This window comes from Ambystoma mexicanum, chromosome 10 (assembly GCF_040938575.1).
Source record: "Ambystoma mexicanum isolate Mex_15411 chromosome 10, UKY_AmexF1_1, whole genome shotgun sequence".
NCBI classification, from domain to species: domain Eukaryota; kingdom Metazoa; phylum Chordata; class Amphibia; order Caudata; family Ambystomatidae; genus Ambystoma; species Ambystoma mexicanum.
In genome coordinates, this window is record NC_090932.1 from 1264101457 (window position 1) to 1264121908 (window position 20452).

Here is a 20452-nt window from a genome sequence, read left to right on the forward strand (position 1 = left end):
TACCTGACGAGCACACAAAGTGTTTGCTGCCTTGTTCCGCAAGCTAGAAAAGAGAAGAGAAAAAGAAGATCACTTTTCTTTCAAAGATTATTACAAATATAGTTTTCAGAGCAAGCAAAAGACTTACTGTAGCCAGAGTGGCGAATAAGAAGGCGATCAGAGAAACAGGAGCATGAGAATTAGAGAACAACTGCACTCTTTAGTTAAGGGGGTGGGGTTACATCTACGATATTACATGGCCAGTCTCGTTGGCCCCACCTGAGAGTAACACATCAAAACCTCCACTAAATATAGTCTTGCCAGTCGTGATATTTTACCGAATTTGGTGGCTATCGAGACAAGTCATTCAGTGCTCTGGTTTTGATTTCGTTCCCATTAAATAGCAACAGGACCCATGCAAGTGGGTTTTATTGAACTTCAACAAATTTGGAATGCCCTCAGAGTTTACTTCGAGTGGTGTGATTATTTAGAAAAGTGAAATTATTTTTGTCGAGTTTAGAGAAAGAGTTTAGAGGAATTCCCACCAAAATCAATTATGTTCTGAAAACTAAAAGCATTCATCATAGAATTGTGAAACTTAGCTCACGAAGATTCCAACACTATGCGACCAATTCACAATAAGCTGCCCATGCCAGAGGAGGATGGTCTGTGAGTGCCCGGAACCTCAGCCATCCCCTCCAGCATGGGACAGCAACCTTTGCCTCTCCAGGAGCGTTGGACTGCAACTCTCATTCTCCCTAACCAGTATCGTCAATGGTAAGGGATCATGGGAGTTGTGGTCCTAAGCATCTCCAGAGCTGCAGGTTGCAGACCTCTTCCCTACATGTATATCAAGTTTCAGGTAGTCATCCAACACTTGAGGGGAGCAAGAATAATGAGGGCTAGGCCTGGTTCGAGCCAAACTGGCTCTGGCTTGGCTCTAAGTCCAGTGGAAATCCAGAGCCAAACAAGAGCCGAACCACATATTTAGGGCTCCACCTCAACTCTTGGGCCCTTCCGTAACAGGCACAGGGGCATTATGTCAGAGCTTTCCATTGTCTTGGCTGTTTGCTTTAAATTGGGGGTAAACCCAGGGCTGAAGACTTTATTTAATGTGTTCCCCTGTCTGCCTGCGTGCACCTCAATTATGTCCTAGTGTGCAGTGTATGACAAACTGCTAGGCCACAGGGGTGCTAACACGACCAGGTAGGCTGTTGTCACGTTGGGGTTCTGGAATAACTGTAGATACCTTCACCCCCCTTCTCCTCGGAGCGCCCACACTTACACTTTGCATTTTTCTTTTTTTTTTTAAACCTCGCTCACCACTGGACAGGCTCCTGGGGTTGATAAAATGAGTCCCATTAAATAGGCTAATAACACTAATTACTACAATGATTATGTGTTATGAATCTGGTATTCCGCTCTATATATAAACAAGTGAAATCATCCTTTCACCCAGACCCCTTCCAGCATGTGTGACTGTTGTACATTGCTAAGTAAATACATTATTCAGTTTCGAACTGCAGGTCGCAGGTTCGACTCCCGCCAAGGCCAATTCAGTCTTTCATCCTTCCAAGGTGAAAAATGAGTACCAATTTCAGTTGGGTGATGTTGTATGTAAATATGTTCTATGTAAAGCGCATTGGCGAAAGCGCTACATAAATGAGACATAATTATCATTCTGTTTTCTGATTACTTAAAATGTAGCCTTTTAATTTATAGTATAATGATGCTAACTACAGACTATGTTGTGATGTTACTTCAATTATTGCTGCCACATTTAAGAACCTTTTTCCCAATGTCTGCAGCGGCCCCAACTACCCTCTTGTATAGGCCACCACAAGACCTGACTGCTAACAACCGCCACCTATACAAAAGCAGCGGGGGCCAGGGCGGATTACTTAAATGTATGTCTGTACCTTCTCTGGCTGTGTAGACTGGTTATTCGCCTGTAAAGGGGGGCTCTGTGTGGTTTTGTGGTTTTAATTTCACTTTACGTATGTATTTTCAATTAATGACTCTACAGCTATATTTGCCGAAAAAGCATCCCTCCTCTGAGGTGTGTTGAATTATTACAGTTACCAGGTCTCAAAGTCAGAAGTCATAATAGAGAAAGATATGGACGGGACATACAGTGGTGGCACGTGGGGGAGAGGTGATGTAGCCACAGGTGGATCTAAGACTGTTTCAGTAAATAAACGGACACATTTGGGAACTTTGCGCCCCAGCAACCTTTATTCAGTAGTCGAAGTGAGGGGGAGCACCTCTACTATTTTTAATTAAGTTTTACTGTTCCTATACTTCTATTTTAAAAAGAAACCGGGCCTCATTACGAATCCAGCGGTAATGCTGCCGTTGCTACCGGCAGGTTGCCGATGAACTCGTAAAATGTACCGGCGCCTGGCTTCCGGTACCAACGGGAGATTCCAAGTCCGGCGGCCCGGGAAGTCAGGCGCTGGTAAAATGTAAGTCCCCATTCCCATAGAGTGCCATTCGACTCTATGGGAGTGGGGACTGTTGCTAACGGTGCCGGTGCCGGTGCTTCCGTGACAGGTCTGCCTACCATGTCTGCTGCACCCAGGAGGGACCTGCCGGTCCGGAAACAAGGGTGTCAGTGAGCTTACCAGCACCCTCCATGTCTGCTGCACCCAGGAGGGACCTGCCGGTCCGGAAACAAGGGTGTCAGTGAGCTTACCAGCACCCTCCATGTCTGCTGCACCCAGGAGGGACCTGCCGGTCCGGAAACAAGGGTGTCAGTGAGCTTACCAGCACCCTCCATGTCTGCTGCACCCAGGAGGGACCTGCCGGTCCGGAAACAAGGGTGTCAGTGAGCTTACCAGCACCCTCCATGTCTGCTGCACCCAGGAGGGACCTGCCGGTCTGGAAACAAGGGTGTCAGTGAGCTTACCAGCACCCTCCATGTCTGCTGCACCCAGGAGGGACCTGCCGGTCCGGAAACAAGGGTGTCAGTGAGCTTACCAGCACCCTTGTTTCCGGACCGGCAAACTTGTAATGAGGCCGTTCCAGGAATGGTTTCATTTTAAAATAAAAGTGTAGGAAGATGTTGAAATGTGCACTTGTGTGCTCTGCATCGAACGTTCCCTTAAACAGCAGCTGCATTTCTTTAGGGGGTTGTATTGCGTGTGGGGGGAGTGGGGGCGTGGCGATGTCGTTTGTGGGGAATGTGGACAGGCCACCTCGACCACTGCCTTTATTTATATTCCACAGTGTGAGATTTTACAGTAGAGGTTTGTAATGATTTACGCTCCTTTTCTTTCGTAAAGCATAAGCGCCATCCCCTGGTTTAAATGAATAGTGCAAACTGCTTTTCATTATTTTTATTATTATACATTCACAAGTATTTACAAAAAGGAAAACGACACAGAAATAGAACAGCAGAAATGACAACCAAATTCTACAAACCTCATCATACACATTGGCAGAAGAGTATACACCTGACAGGTCCAAATAATCGAATCTGTCCCAAATATTTTCCTAAAGGTGGAATGTTTGCATTTGAGAAAACAAGCCCTTTTCAATCAGGGATAGATGATGGAGTTCCGCCACTCCATCTACCCTTAAAGGATGTCTCACAGACTTGCAGGCTCCAAGTATCATCATTGTGGCCACCAGAGAGGCTCTGAACAAGCATTTCTTCCCTGGACTGGATAATTCATCAATAAGGACGTCATCCTCCAGCGCGAGGGTGCAAGCTGCCTATTGCTGAATAGACTACGCTATCTCATAAGGACATTGTTTAGGCCAGCGGTCTTTAAACTGTGGGGCTGGCCAGCCCTAGTCATGCCTAGGGGATGTCCACAGAGACTCAAGGCTCTTTAAAGTGGGTACACAGTGACTGCTTTGAAAACAAAATTCTGGAATGTTGCGGTAGCAGGGAAACAAAAATATTTTTAACCAGGGGGAAGTTCAGCATAAAACGTTGGAGACCACTGATTTAGGCAGAGGTCAAAGTAGGCAGAAACTAAGAGTATGACGTTCTCTTCGTTTTCGAGGAAACCCACATTCATTCCCTTGCTTTGTGTGGCCGAGTGCACTGTTTCAGGAACAGCAGTGAAGGGCACCTATATTATTTTCGTGCTCTACCACCTTGAAGCGTCTTCTATGTGCTAGATGGAATTACCAGTAAATATCTTAGACCAAATAACCAGACACACCAAAGGAAGATGCTTAAATACTGCTTTAATCTCAAGTAAAGAAATCAGGGAGCTATAACAGCTATCACAATAGATGTTCACACTTTATCTTGCATGTACAGAGTTTCTATATTTTTACATTTGCCATTTATGGCATCATCCTAGATGGCATTTGCAAAACCTATTAAAAGAAGGAATTGGATTAGGGCAACATGTCTATTTATAGAATTATAAAAGGGTTGAAATCTCATTGGCTGCCCCTTGTCTGAAGGACACGCCCTGAGCTACTTCTACATACGCAATTTACTGACTGTAGCAGATAATCTGGCAGCAAATTGGTAAATGCAACATTGTATTTGAAAGTGCGTCGCAGACTTTATGATTGCTTGGCAACCCCACCCAACCTTCGATCTTCAGTTTGCTCTAGCAGCACATGAGTGAAAACGAAACGTATGTGCTCGAGATGCGTCAATTCATTCCGTGTTTTTGTGTTTTCCCAAATAGTCCATCGCATTTCATGGACCTGATCCTTAGCCAAAATCTTCTGCTTGTAGTTGACCTCGTAGTCTGCTCACTGTTCTGGGACATTCAAAGGAGTGCAAGCACACTATCTTAACTCAAAGTTTTAATGAATAGCCTTTGTTTTGAGTTCTTCATCACGTGTTAGGAAACCACCACAAGTGTGTCCATTTCGGCCACTCAATTACTGCTATTTCATTTTATTAACCAGGGTGCCATTACCCTTTCCGGCCTTTAGAGACTTGGTCACTCTACCTCACATAGGATTTTGCCTTTGTGGTTGTCAAACACTTGGCACCTGCAAATGTCCTTGTCTCTCCTAATCTTATCAGAAATATTTCTTACGCACATGGGGGGTCATTACGAGTTTGGAGGCAGCCATGGTGCTAATAGCACCATGGCTGCCTCCAAAGTCGTGCCCGGGTTCTCTGAATGGGGACTTACTGGGTCATTCCAACCTTGGAGGACCTGGTGAGTCCCCATTCAAAATACCCTTCCCCATTCCCATTCCCATTCGAGCCCCCATAGGGATCAATGGGAATGGGGAGGGAGCTAATAACGGGCCCACAAATAGCGGCCCTGTTATTAGCTCCCTGGTCCCTGGTCCCTTAGCGGCTCCCTAAGGCTATCCTTACCAGCACTGTTAACCCCTTACCACCGTACTCGTAATAACCCCCATGGTCTGTTTATTCGACTCCCTTTGTGCATTGCACCCATCTCTTGAAATAGCCTACTTGACTCCAGGCCGAAGTACTCCCTTATTCTGCCCATGAAAACAGGGTCTTCATCAATTCTTCAATTTGAAATCCCAGGTTTGTATTTTGAGGTAGCTGGGTTGATTGTTAAAATGGGTCGTCATCCATTTTCTTCCAATGGCCGTCCTATACTTTATGTATATACCTCTTTTAGCAAGCTTCTATATGTCTTTTCTACCTTGCGTTACAGCGTATTTACAGTTATTGGTCAGCAAGTTATTTCATATTCTTATATTCACGATTAGTTCATCTTTAGGTACATGGTTCTATTAATGTTTCAATTACAATGTCATTCTTAAGTATTTTCATATCGTTTTGGTATAAATCTTGTTTATGACATCATTCTGTTGTCGTCAGACTTTACTTTAGAGTTGGTCCATATTATCCATAACTGCATCCTGGCATCTTGGCAGCAGACATCCTTCCTGGTAACATCCTTCCGCTGCCTCCACGTGTGGGTATATTCTGAATGGCTGCCGGAGTGCATATCGTCTTTCAGACATTCAACGTGGTATTGGAATGTTTCCTGGATTCATGCATGGGTTCTCAATTGTTGCTCTTTGTCTGCTATTCCAATAGGGCAGTGGTGAGGGGGCGTGGAAGAGGCATCCACCTGCTCCTCTACATTTTCTTTTATTTACTTCTCCACTAATGGGGATTCAAACATGGGCCCTGTTGATAATACTACAGTGTCACATCATACTGCGCTACTTCACATGTGCTGGACTGATTTTGTTTATTTGTATAGACTACCTGGGACATAACACTCACTGAGGAGCTTTTGAGACATAATACTCATTGAGGAGCTGTCTCAAAGCTCCATTCATCAATTATCTGTGTGTCTTCTGAAATTGAGCCGGGATAGCTGCAGAGACAGTGGGCCTCATTACAAGGTTTGAGGTTGCCAAACTTGCAAGAAAGTCTGGCACCCACGAAAGGTCAGACCTGGCGGAATGAAAGGCACCCGCAAGCACAACTCAGAGTTTGCCGGTCTGGATACGACGGTACCGATAAGCTTACCGGTATTGTTGTATCCGGACCGGCAAACTCGTAATGAGGCCTAGTGTCTGTACAGCTAATGATCAGGGGGGCAAGGGGAGTGTTAGCAATAGTCCTGGGCAAGTCCCTTAAGATGTGTGCATAGTGGGTGATTGGAAGAGGGGAGGTTGCTAAAAGCTGCATGTTGTGGGGCACAATGGCAAATGAATGGTGATCATCTAAATGCATTTACTGTCATTGGGCCTCATTCCGACTGTGGCGTGCACGGAATGAACGGTGTCGGTAAGGGACCGGCACTGTTAATTCGGGGCCGCCACATTACGAGTTCTGCAGAGGGTACCGCCCTACACGCCTGGCCAGACCAGACCTGCAGAGCGGGACCCGCTAGCAGTACAGGATGCTAACAACGGGCACATCATTAACGGGCCGTTGTTAGAATCCTCCCCATTCCCATTGAGTACTATGGGGGGCTCAAATGGGAATGGAGACGTACCGGGTCTGGGTCCTGCAACAGGGAATTACTGGGCCCTCCAAGGTCGGAATGGCCTGGTAAGTCCCCTTAAAAACGGCATGGCTACCTCCAAACTCGTAATGAGGTCCATTGTGTTTTCCTCAGTGTTGATAGTATGGTGAAATGGAGGAAAGGAAGGACCCAGGTATGGGTATTGAATTGCGGGTGTGGGGGTGAGTATAGGGTCGCTGGGGAGAGGAGGTGGACGTTGTATCAGGGTGCAGGATGGGGAGAATGTAGATCCACTACTGTTTTTTTACACTGCGACCCCTGGATTTGGGCAAATTACAGAGGAAGCAGCTGAACACAATTCCTCAATTGATGCAAAAGGCACAGAGCAATGAAAAATATGATCCGGATTCCAAATGTGGTAAACGTCCATTGAGCAGTTTTTGCGCTAAACATGTACAAATAGTCCACCAGGGTGGCTCCCTGGGTGGGCCACCCAGCCTACTCTGCTCTAGCCGACATCATGCTTCTGAACAGACTTATGAAATGTTCAAAAATATATATGGTCACGCTAATGCATGTTTGGGAAAGTGCATTGCGCATTGGTTCATAGGGATCAAAGTTATGAGCTCTCAGAAACAGGAACTTGCTATCCTTGTAACCATTGAGCTTTTGCATTCTGCTTTACACACATGACCTTTCACTTGGCTACCCAGCAGAGCTTCGCCAAGAAGCTTTCTACATGAGCAAGTATGGATGACTGGGCTTTTCTGGGTCCAGGTGCCTCACAGCAGCTTATAGCTTTAAAAGAAACTACAAGCACGGTGTAATTGCCTGTACTTCTTTGTGTGTTCACCTTACGGTCCGTTGGTCCAGGGCGAGGGGCCAACTTGCTTCTATTTTGGATTTTGTCCCTTAAAACAATACAAGATCAGCAGTGGCAGATACATTAACCTGCCGGATGCAGTGGGAAGGGCGGGGGAGAGGGGGAAAGCACTGACAAGAGCAAAGCATGCAGGTGGCAATACTTACAGTGGCAGGCACATAACCGACGGAAGGTGCTACTGGGTACCAGGCAAGACACGCAGAGGAGAAGCCAAGTCAGCTATAGGAGGAGCTCACTGGGAGGCAACTCAGGAAAATAGGGTCACATACGCCATTTTGAAGTCAGCCCAATGTACAGTGAAACCACCTTCTTTTTTTTTTTTTTTTTTTTTTGCAAACTGTTATAATTCTTTATTTTAATTTTAGTACTTAGAACAGGACTGAACAATAAATCACAAAGTATCATAACACAGCATAAAGGATATAAACATGTAGGAATAGAAAAAGAAAGAATTTAACGATGAACTAGTACCTACTCAAAAAAGCTCCCCAGACCTTCGTATATAAACTCAATTTCCCCATTTTTCTGTATATACATTTCTCAATATTCGCTAAGCAGCTCATTTCTGTAATCCAATCCTCCAATATTGGTGAGACACACGATTTCCAGCTCCTCAAAATCATTTTTTTGCAAATAGAATCACCTCTGAACGAAAATGTCTTTTCCGATAGTGAAAGGTCGTCAAGTAAATCATCACAGCCTAGCACCATAGTCTTAAAATCCAAGTCAACATTTTGGTTCAGAACCCCGAGACAAATAATACAAACCTCATGCCAAAAACCACGAACCCTCACACAGTCCCACAGCAAATGTTCCATACTGCCTTTCTCACTCCAGCAACACCAACAAACATCAGAATCAGACAAACCTCTATTTTTAAGCCTTTCCGGGCTCCAAAAAACTCTATTGAGAATTTTAATTTGTCTCGAACGTTCAGTCAAACTTATCGAACAAAGCTTCACATTCGCACACATCACAAGCCACAGGTCAGAAGTGATTTCACAACCCACTCTTCTGCTCCATTCATTAAGTAATTCAGTATTCTCCTTATAATTCGATACAATTCGATGATAAACCCTACTCGCAAGTGACTGAACGCCAGTAGTGAAAAGTTCAACATTCGCATCCCCGTCACAATGCACTTCACCAATACATCTCTTCAATTTCCTGAAGTCCGAGATAGAAAACATTTTCAACAGTAAAAGTAGCACTTAACTCAGCAAAGTCAATCCATTTTCCATCTTTAAAAACATCACTAATCCATTGAATTCCACCAAGAAAACACTCTGGCCAAAACAACAACTTGCCATTGTCCGTTATAGCTGTATTCAACCACAGAGATGCATCAGGCGATTTCAGAGCAACCGAGCCACACATATAATAGATATTCTTCCAAACGTCTCTTAGAAACTCTGTCAAGAGGTACTGATCTGCATTGAACAGCTGGGCAGCAACATTTATTAGGTGGTAATACCACTGTCTGGCAGCGGTCCGGGAGAAGCGAGCACAGCTAGAAGTAGCCTTGCACCGTTTCTGTGGCCACGGGATGGAGGATGCAACAGACACGCACCGGAGACCAAGAAAACAGCACACACGCGAAGACTGGACCACAGTGGCATGGCTGGTGAAACCTGGGATCCATTTCCACACACCCTTCACCAAAAAAGAGGAAACACAGCAGCACTACCCCGGGGCAACCTCAAGTGAACGGCTACCTTTGCATGGATAAAGGTTGGACACAGCTTCTGTGTTCTGCTGCGAGCAGCACATGGGGCAGAAACAGCAGCAGCAGCATAAATGAAAAAGGAAGTGTGGAGGACAAGAAAGAGAAAAAGAAAAGAAACACACAGGAGAAAAACTAAAGGACACAATGGGTCAGGCAGATACACGGGATAGGGTCGGGCAGACACACGGGATTGTCTATGGCCGTCTCTGAACAAACTTTCTCAAAAGTGATTCCCCAACTCCCTCGAATCACCTAGTGAAAGTGGGTTAAGTTATCAGGTTCCCATAGAATGTTCGTCCAGCCCAAATCTGCCCTAGTATCCTTTAAGAGACATAAACCTTCCAGAAGGTTTGGGAGAAGTTTAGACAGGTTTGTTTGTTTATTTATTTATAATGTGTGTCAGACCAAAGGGTATCAGGGCGCAGAGGATACATGAATATTTTCAGCTTAGGGTTACACAATTATCATACAGTCAATAGTACAATGGAAATGTATATACATACAGTAGGCATAAACATGATAGCAATTACATAATTACAGAGGGAGGTTCAACATCAACATCAAGAGGGCATAGTGGGGTCTATTTACAGATCAAGAAGAGTTGAGCTAGTAGGACACTGATTAAAGTGCCTTAGTTGTCATTTTCTTTGAGCCAATTGATGATGTTCTGTCTGAATTTGGGGTATGTTTGGTCTGCCCTCAGGGAGGGGGGGTAAAGAGTTCCAAAGCTGTGCAGCTTTAACTGGGAAGCTACTCCCACCAGCTTTGATCAATTTAAATCTTGGTACAATCAGACAGTTTGTGTTTGCCTCTTGGAGGATCTTCTATTGATTCTCTCTATGAGATAGCGGGGTGCGGCGTTGTTTAGGCACTTGTGAGTTAGCAAGGCAGTTATAAGCTGGATTTTGTCATAGTGGCGAGCCAGTTATTCTGTCTCCCTACCTCAGAGATGTGCTCTTTCCTAGCTATGCCCAATGCCGCTCTAAGGGCATTATTCTGGAGATGTATTTATTGGCGCCAAGGTTTAGGGATTTACAATAGTCCAATTTGGACAAGATTAAAGCTCTGGCCAAAATGGTACAGCTTTTTTTTTTTAGAAAGGAAAGGTTTGCCTGCTCTAATCAGCTTACAAGTGTAAGCAGAGGCTGAGGCCATGGAATTAACCTGTTTGGCAAAGGTGAGGGTGTAATCCAAATAAAAACCTACAGTTTTTACCTCTTTAGCAAACTTAGTAGTGTTGCCATCAATATTAAAGGAGGTGTATTTGTGGCCAAGTTTATTGAGGTTGGGTGTAGTTCCCAGAATAATGAGCTCAGTTCTGTCATCATTCAGGCATAGACCGTGCGTGGACAGCCATCCATGCTGGTTCAATGTGATTGGAGGGACAACACACACAAACTAAGTTTAGAGGCTTCAGGAAAGGAGAGAAAGGTTTGGGAAAAGGGAGAGGTTTGTTGAGGAAAGGGTGTCCTGTGCATCTGTGAATGTTCTACAAGTAGGACAGCTAATTAACTCTGCAGTATGATATCGAAGTAGATTAATGCACCTACTGCTGGGATCTACGTGTAACCTGTAGGTCCCAAGTTTGAATCTGAGTAAGAAGAACTCCGCCTTTCAGGTAACAACCAATTTATTCAAAAAAACAGTCCTCTGACCTTTTGTTAGATTTGGGTGTTACCGTTTTGGTCGTGGCCGAAAATACTGAACATGAGGAGTGAGGGCTGCGGGGGAGTCCCCTGCTCCCCTTGTTCGGTATTTTGGGGGGTGTCCCCTGCATCTTTAACATTGGTGGTGGGGAACAAAAATTACTCGGGCCTCCGTTTTTAATGAACGGTCAAAACGGGGGCCTGAGCAGTTACGCTGCAGGTAGTCCAGCCGCAAAGAAAGTGTTCGTGATCAGACAACCCAGATCCACCTTTCATACTTCTGAACTTCATCAAATTAGTAGATTTTAAGTGGGTACTTGTAAGATTGCCTGTCAGACCAGCACAGTCAGTCACATGGCAGCCATGCCTGGGTCTACTTTTCATCATTCATAGGTCGACACACTGAGTATTGTTGAGGTTTATTATATAACAGTAAAGGGAATTTATGACAGACATGGACCTGTGAAAAGCCAATAGGGTTGGGGAAGAGTCAGTCATGCGTTAGGGATGCATGATGTTTTATCCTGCCTAGTTTCCCATGAGAACCACTGAGGTTATTTATTTCATAATAGAGAGTGTACATGGTTTCAGGTCAATAACCTCAGAAAGGTCAGTAGGGCTGGGGCAGAGTCTGTGACATGTTCTAGACTTTGACGGTTTCACCCGTTTATTTTGAAAAAAGAATGTCCAATGACCATTTACTGTGCATTCGGCATTGACAAATCCCATTATACCGAATAGGGGTAGCAGGGGTTTGCCCCGCTGCTCTTGTATGGTATAATGCGATTCGGGGGCTGCCAGAGTGTCCCCTACAGGCATAGAAAAGAATGTGCAGGAAGATATATTTTGGGGGGAACAAAAGGAAAAAAAGACCCTGCAACGGAAGTCCTTACCATATATAGAGGGTTTATAGTCATAATATCGAAAAAATAATGTCGAATTACAAAAATGTCGAATTCAAAAATGTCGAATTCAAAAATGTCGAAAACACATACATATAATAGAAAAAGTCATTAATTCGAAAATAAAATGTCGAAAAAAAATCGAAAAACCAATGTTACAATAACTATGTAAAATGTCACACATACTAACGTTTTTTATTGGGGGGGGTCCCCCCCAAACCACCCATCCCAAACCCCTACCCCAACCCTCCACTCCTCCCCATCCCCCCCAACACCCCCCATGGATATACCTTTAATTTTTTTAAAAAAGTATTTAATAAAACATTAATCAAATAATTAATTATTAAAAAAAACCATCCCAAACCCCTACTCCAACCCCCCCTCCTCCCCACTCACCATGGATATACCTTTAACCATTTAAAAAAATTATGTTTTATAAAATATAATTAATTAATTATTTATTTAAACATTAATTCGAAAAAAAATCGAAAAAAATTCGACATTTTTGTAATTCGACATTTTTATTTTCGACTAAATATTTTCGACATTTTGACTTTCGACATTATTGTATTCGACATTATGACTGGACACCTATATAGAGATAGAAAACTTCCATTGCAGGCAGACGGGCAAGACAGTACGCCGGAGTTTAGCCTAATGTTCGGCTAAACCTGAATCAACCAAATACAGTAAAGGCTTGGTTGGGTGCTTTGAGGTTCTGCTAAATTCATTCACCCATGCTCACTGACAAGTGCCACCTACCTGGGAATTCATAGGCTGGACAACACTCATGTGACTCCTACCCCCACTCCATTTACACACAAAAATCCAAGGTCAGGTTTGTGATCAAGTAATACATTATACCCCAGCAGAGCTCACCAACACATGGACCTACTCTCCTCTGGGCGCACTCACCTTCTGGCAGAAGTGTCCGATGCCACGAATTTTGAATGAGCCCACGGGCTGGACATTGTCCAGTTTCATGAAGACTGTGGTGCCAGTCAGCGTGGACATGGCCTTGCTCTCCAGGAGCGGGGTGACCACATGGAACACGTTATCCCCCATGATTTGAATTGGCGGTGTGGAACCAGGACCTGTAGGGCAGCCAGAACTGAAAACAGGGAAAACACAGTTTGGGTTATTACACAGGTGGTGAAACCATGGAACACTCTTCTTTGCCATTTGCATGTCTTGCGGACTCACTTTTTACTAACTAGGATCTGCCACATAAAAACCTTATTACAATTGATTTTATACCCAAAATTCCACTAACAATGCCTTAAATACCCCTTTAATCAGGGGCTTGTCACCTGCGGATATCTAAATGCGTTGGTCTACAACTCCCATCAGCCCTAGCATGAAAGAGAGCTAATGACCACTGAGGTCGCCTACCATTACCTCAAAGATATATTTCCAGCGCGCACACAGCCATTCCACACACTCGTTCTGGATCTTTAGCACCATCGGGATAATAACTCATATGTAACGGTCTTTGAAGAACCAACCCAAAATCCCCTGCACCGCAGATCAAATATATTCTCTTGTTGGCCGGAATTCAACATTAATTTACAGTGCATGGTGTTGCCCGAAATCCAAGACCACATTGGTAATCTACTTGAGCGTGCATCACCGGGTGCACAGCCAGGGTAGCAAGCCAACGTAGCATGCAACATTTGGGAATGGATTGCGCATGTACTTTTTTTTAAATCGCAGACAGATCAACAGACGTATACATTTCATTGCTAACTTTCGGTACCAGATTTGTCCCTTCCTCAAGGGATTTAAAATGTAACTAAAGCAAATAATGTGTTAATAAAGAACGCCAATTGCCTCCATATATGGTGACTTATTCTGGATACACCTGCATTACGGTTGATGTTATACTATATTCTGGTAAAAGGACATTGCAACCATACGAAGAGTTCAACGTATGGGATTTAAGGTGAAACAGGTGGGGCAAGTGGCTCCACTTGGGTATGTTGTGATGCTGGAAATGCATTGAAGGGACAGGGCCCCCATATCCTTGTCCCTTATGCCTTTATCATGTATGTTCTGTCATGTTTTCTGTGCAGGAGTTCATGTGGGACTCCTGGCGGTGCAGCTCGCTCCTTTGGTTTGGTGTACACCCATGGGATACCCTTATGGCACCCATGGGTGGGGGTACAACCCTGTGCCCCTAGTGTATGTTTATGGGCACCTGTGTGTGGCCCACAGAGCAGGGTATGGGCTGGTGGCAGCTCTATGCTGAATTTGACAGGTGCTCTGAGTATCCTACATCTTGGGATACCCAGTCCCTGCCATTGGAATCAGTTGATTCCTGATAGGAAATAAGATGGCCCCTGTGGCCTCTTGCTTTCTATTGCCTGTTACTTTGTATTCTCGAAGTCCCGGGAAGCCCTGACTCTGTCCCTTCCCCCTGACTGGCTGTTGGGTGGAAGTTCCACATATGGTATTGTGGGGAAGTCCAGGTCAGACCGGCTGGAGCCTTCCCAATGACTGTATGTTGTGGGTACGCCCGTGGGGTGGGACCTGGGTGAATGAAGTGTATAACGAATATGCATTTCATGTTATGGGTGTCTAGTATCTGGTGTTTGACACAATGACTGAGACAGCCCTGCCCGAAACTGGGATGAATGCACTGTGGAGTGCTGAATGGCAGAGTGCTTGTCCAAATCCACATTTCGTGTTGTGAGTGTCTGGATGGAGAAGAATGGCCTGAATGCGCTGTGAGCCTGATTGGATGCCTGCCTGCCTGAATGCCCTTCTGAATGATTGGTTGCCTGAGTGTGACCCAGCAGAGTGAATGGGAGATCAACAGTATATCTGTGGGCCTCTCACTGATCGAAATCGTTCAGAAGCTGAAGTTGATACTTGATGCTTAACCTTGAATACCGCAGAAAGAAGAAGAATTTCTGCTGCTGTCCTTCGCTAATCTGAAAGCTGCATGACTGTCAAGGAACTGAATCAAGAGAGGACCTGACTAGGAGACCTCTTCCCAAGCTACGAGGGGCCATCGTGCACCAGCTGATCTTTGCCAAAGCTCCCTGGACGTCAGACCCTTGAAAGGCTGCCGACCGGAGACGGGCACTGCCGTGGAACCACGAAGCGAAGCGCCCAGACATTGAAGTACATCACCGTCGACAACCGCCGTCGCTGACTGGAGCCGCAGTGCTCCTTTGCCTAAGGCATTTGATTCAAGGACTCCCTTACTCATCACCGTCGACCGCTTTTGTCCTGCCGGAGAAAGTCAAGGCCGCCGACAACCGAGAAGAATCCACCCGTGGGTTTCCCCCAACCCAAAGACCGCTGAGACACCGACGCTCGACACCCTTGCTTGGCCAAAGCTCTTCATCGACTCTTTGCGGCAATGAACACCTTGTCGTCGAGGTGCACTGCACGCCTCAGCTTGCAGGACGTTTTCGACTGATTGTCCACGAGCACCGCAAGAACCGAAGCTGCTGCCGCAATGACAGTGTTCACCCTTTTCTTCACAGACTCTCGACGACCCGTGGCTCCTGCCTTAAAGGGAGTGCACTCAAGGCCCGTCAACGACTCACCGAGAACTCTACGAAACCAGGTACTTTGGAGTCGTAGAATCTTTTAGAAGGAATCGAGATTATCATGAGCATCAAGCTTGATAGCTATCAAGAGGTATCTTGAGTACCAGTCATGATACTGAGGCGGGTTTTAACTCGTTTGTATTTATGGAAGTTTCGGAGGGTAGGGTTTGTTCCCTTCTCTCCGATTTGAAGGCCACCAATGATGTGCTGTATGCTATTCCATCTTCAGTAGCTAAACGAGTAGCCTTAGATATTGCCCCATTTGTTACAAAGTTTGTAAACAAAGTTTGTAAACAAATCTTTAACATCAGGCATAGTACCCCACATTTTGAAGAAATCTGTAGTCACCCCACTATTAAAGAAAACTAATCTAGATCCTAAGAATCTTCAAAATTACAGGCCAGTGGCAGGATTGCCATTTCCAGCAAAGATTGTAGAAGAAATTGTGACATCCCAGCTGCAAGAACAGGTGGACCGTGAAAACCTCGTGGCCCCGTTACAATCTGGCTTTCAACTAGGGTTTGGGACAGAAACCGCTTTGTTGATAGTATGGGATGACCTATTGAAGACGGCAGATCAGGGGAACATGTCCTTGTTGGTCATGTTGGACCTGTCTGCCGCATTTGATACGGTAGGCAATGGGATCCTGTTGAAACGACTGAGGGAAGTAGGAAAAGTTTAAGAACAAGCCCTTCAGTGGTTTGAGTCATTCCTGTTTAAAGGGTCTGAATTGGAGATTTCTTATCGGATTCCATCCTACAAAAGTGTTGTGTCCCTCAGGGATCTTCTCTCTCTCCTTTGCTTTTCAATGTATATGTCAAATTGCTTATAGACATACTGAGGAAACATAACATCAACTTTCACTCGTACGTGGATGATACTCAGGTGTTCCTAAAGGTGCAGAGAGTTGAAGATACATTTGCAATAGTGGAACAGTACCTACAGGAGGTACAGGCCTGGATGTGTGCTAACCAATTTCTGCTGAATGCCAGCAAAACGGAGGTATCACTATTTGCTTCAAAACATCATCTGCAATAGAACAAACAGATATTGCCACCATGTTTCCGAGGGGCGCAGCAAAAGAAAATTAAAATTCTTGGGCTGCGTGTGGGAAAATAATATGAGTTGTGCAGCACAGATTAGAACAAAGGTGCAGTCAGCATTTTACATACTACGATCACTGAGACACTTTTTGCCATTTATTGCAAATGAGGTTAGAGCAGTGGTTGTAGGGACACTTGTAAATGAGTGACTGGATTATGGTAACGCATTGTTGTCAGGAATACCAGCGTTCCAGCTGCGCAGACTGCAGGTGGCCCAAAATGCTGCGGTTCGGTTAGTGTGTAAGGTATCAAAAAGTGCACCTATCACTAATTTGAGAAGATTCTTACACTGGTTAGCGCTGAAAGAGCGAATAGAGTTTAAAACTCTCTGCCTGATCTTTAAATGTGTAAATAAATTTTGCGCCAGGCTATCTATCTGACAAAATTAAGAGCTATACTCCTAGCGGGCAGCTACGCTCAGGGGAAAAAAATGTACTCCAAGTTGCACGGTCAAAATATGTGGGCAAAGGAGACCGTAGATTTGGGGTCTGAGGACCTAGACTATGGAATAAGCTCCCGGGTTACATTAGAGAGGCCAAGACACTTATGAAATTTTTCGTAATGCCCTCAAAACCCATTTTTTCTGCTGAGATTTCCCATGGGAAATAGTTATAGGGGCAATTTACTTACTATACTGGAGAAAGACATTCCAAAGTTCAAAGTTTCCATCTGTGCCTAAATACGATTCAGTTTGTCTGGAGCGCAATACAAATGATTCAAAATTCAAACAATTCAAATAATTGGACTGGGCTTGTCAAATACGCTTTATTTACAGATGGGGGGATCGTCGCCCAGAACTGTCTCATGGTAGTGGAATAGATGGTTATGCCATTGCTTGATTTAACTTGCTTTCTTTTTGTGGTCTATCATTGATTCATCTTACAATCTGATTCGTATGCTATTTTGGAGCTGTTAGCCGTGGGCGCATTTCAAAGGAATCAATAGTTAAGAGGGGTACCACATAGACCGGTATATATTTGCCATTATAGTATTGCCAGAGTACAAAGTGTGTAATTGTGATTGTGTATATAACTTTGAACCTTTTTTTATATAAAGACTGTATATTCACTAACATAGTGTGTGGACATTCCTTTGTGGGTGCTTGGGGACTACACTGTACTTAAGAACCAAGTCTTGATTGCTCGCCACGTTTTACCACTTGGTTGGGGTACTCTGTGCTTCGACTCTGCTGTATAGAGAGCAGGAGTGCAGATGCCCCCTCCAGTCTTTACACATGTCCCAGTTACTTTCATGTAGCATTTGTGAAGGGTGGGAGAGTAGCAGTTTGGGTGAAGAATCATGAATCCTCTAGCTGTAGTTAAGCCCACGCCCAGTGCACCAAATGTCTGCATCATATTGAATCACCCATGGGTTCTTCTGTGCCTCTGTGTTTAAAGTCCTCATGAATGACTGCCATCCTCACCACGTCATTTGTGCTAGACCCTGGCGAGGAGAAATGTTCAATAACGTTTTTCCAGGGCTTTCATTGGGAGAGGCTAACCAGGGCTCAACCCCAGCCGTCTCCAAAAATTGACATCAAGCCACAGCTCCCCTTAGGGATTTCTCTGATCTGATATCCCAGTGTGCTCATGTAAATGAAAAGTGACATCTACTGTGCTTTTACACAGTAGATGTCACTATTAGCCATATTTATAATCACATTATCAGTTACAGACATTTGGAATTAGATTATTTGTGTTTTACCACTGAAGTGAAGTGAAAGTATACAAGAGAATATTGTTTAATGTTTGCAAGCTATTGTATTGAAGTCTTATTTTTAGAATGAGTTAATAAAATTAATACATATGAATCATGGATTTTCTTCAGAAGAAGGGATGATCGAAACATACATGAACCTATTTTGATTCAAATTCTATTTTATATTTATATAGCTTTAGTGTAGTGCATTTCTGTATTGCAAGATAGGTAAGGTCATCGTCCCAATATATAATGACCCTTCATAAGGATTATAAAGCCATTACCACTTGTATAGGAAAAATGTATCACACACAAGTAACTTGTAATGTTAATGTAATGAACATGAAGTAGTAACAAACTTGATAAATGTGTTTCATTGCGGTTTGTTGATTTTAAGAATTGAACTGCACAAACTAATTTCTATCTTCAAAACGCTAAAGGCAATTGCTTCTCTGCTGCTTTTCAGACGCTGCTCAAGTCATAAGGTATGGAATGAGGTATGTACCAGAGATTACAGACTGCATTCCAAGCATTCTGATTGGCTGCGAAGAGGTCTGTGATGGAATCTATGTGGTAATATCGCATTAAAATATATTTCCAGGGCGGAGCCTAAGTAAACCCATGCAATGCAAGGGCCTCGCAAGTGCTAGGGGCTGTTACAGCCAAATTCAGCCCTGGAAAGGGGGGGATTAATGCTATTAACCACGGCTCATTGAGCCATCTACTAGAAGTGTTTTTCAGTTTTAAAATGTTTTCCCTTTGATGAATGGGCACGCAAGGTGTGGCACCAATTCATCCAAAGGCAGAGGAGCTTACTCAAAGATTGCTAGCCTGCAGAGGGGCAAGAGGGGCTTGGTAGAAAGTTCAATTTCATTGTTCTTGTTAGCAGCATGAGGAGGGCAGGAACTGTAGGTAAGTGGGCATTTTGAATGGGAGAGGTGTGTGGAATGGAATTGCCTTCTGGCAAGGGTGCAGAAAACCTGCCTTTTTTGATTTTTATAAATTAATAAAATGGTGTGGATAGTTCCGATTAGGAAGGGAATTCTGCTGATCAGATTCACCTCCTTAAGAAAAGCTCCATGCCAAAAGCATAGTGTGTACCAGTGACCAGCTGCCTCAGTAGCCTGATCTGCAGTGCCTGATCGCCAGTGGCACAGAGCAGGTTCAAGAGTCACAGATGTCCTCTTGACAGCTTCAGTGACAGCCAAGTGTCTGCAGAGCAATGGTTGCCTTTAAGATATGCCCCATGTAAAGACTGGTGGGGGGGTCTGTACTTCTGCTCTCTATATGGCAGAGAAGAGGCACAGAGGACCCCAGCCAAGATTCTCTATTATTGGTATCGTGGTCAAGCAATCAAGGCCTAGCTTCTCATTAGGTGATGCATGCTGGTTCTTAAGTACAGTGTAGTCCCCAGGCCCCCACAAAGGAATGTCCACACACTGGGCCTCATTACGACCCTTGCGGTAATCCGCCGTCATTACCGCCATGGCGTAATGAACGTTAACGCCGTGGGACGATGGCGTAAAGTGCGCCACATTAGGACCCATCGCGCACGAGCATTACGCCATGGCGGTAATGTAAACAGCGCCATGGCGGTAATGCCCCCAAAACGGCACCTACCGGCATCGTATGCGGCGCAAGGTGCACCACCGCCACCGCCGTACATAGCGGTGACCGTAGTTAGCGGTCACCGCAATTAGCGGTGACCGTAGATAAGCGGAACCGGAAGTAGCGTCACCGCGGCGGAACGGGAAAGAGCACGGCGGCCATCTTTAAAAACACAATCCATTGCCATCCTCCGAAACCACTGGACATCCGAGCCTGAGACCCCGCCAATACCGTCTTCAACCTTCTACCTGCAGGAAGATGCCTAAAGTTTTGAAAAAAGCCTGTGACCGCCAGCGGCAAGACCGCTTCTCCAGAGAGGAGCTTACCATTCTAGCGGAGACCCTCCAGGAGAACGCTGCAGTGGTATTCTCCAACCAACTGACAAGACCGGCCATATCCAAGAAGAAGGCCATATGGGCACTGGTAGCTCAGCGGGTCAGTGCCGTGGGAACAACAC

At 44.8% G+C, this 20452-nt stretch overlaps 1 protein-coding gene across 2 annotated transcripts in view; it reads right to left on the minus strand.

Moving 5' to 3' along the window:
• Window positions 1-20452, minus strand: part of SDSL (serine dehydratase like) — a 273452-nt gene that overhangs the window by 43358 nt on the left and 209642 nt on the right. For both annotated transcript variants that reach the window (XM_069619230.1, XM_069619229.1), the window contains 2 exons: window positions 12942-13137; window positions 4-43 (listed from right to left, as the gene is read on the minus strand). In XM_069619230.1, coding sequence (XP_069475331.1) covers window positions 4-43; window positions 12942-13091 — 190 coding nt within the window. In that variant the 5' untranslated portion in view covers window positions 13092-13137. The remainder of the gene's footprint in view (window positions 1-3; window positions 44-12941; window positions 13138-20452) is intronic.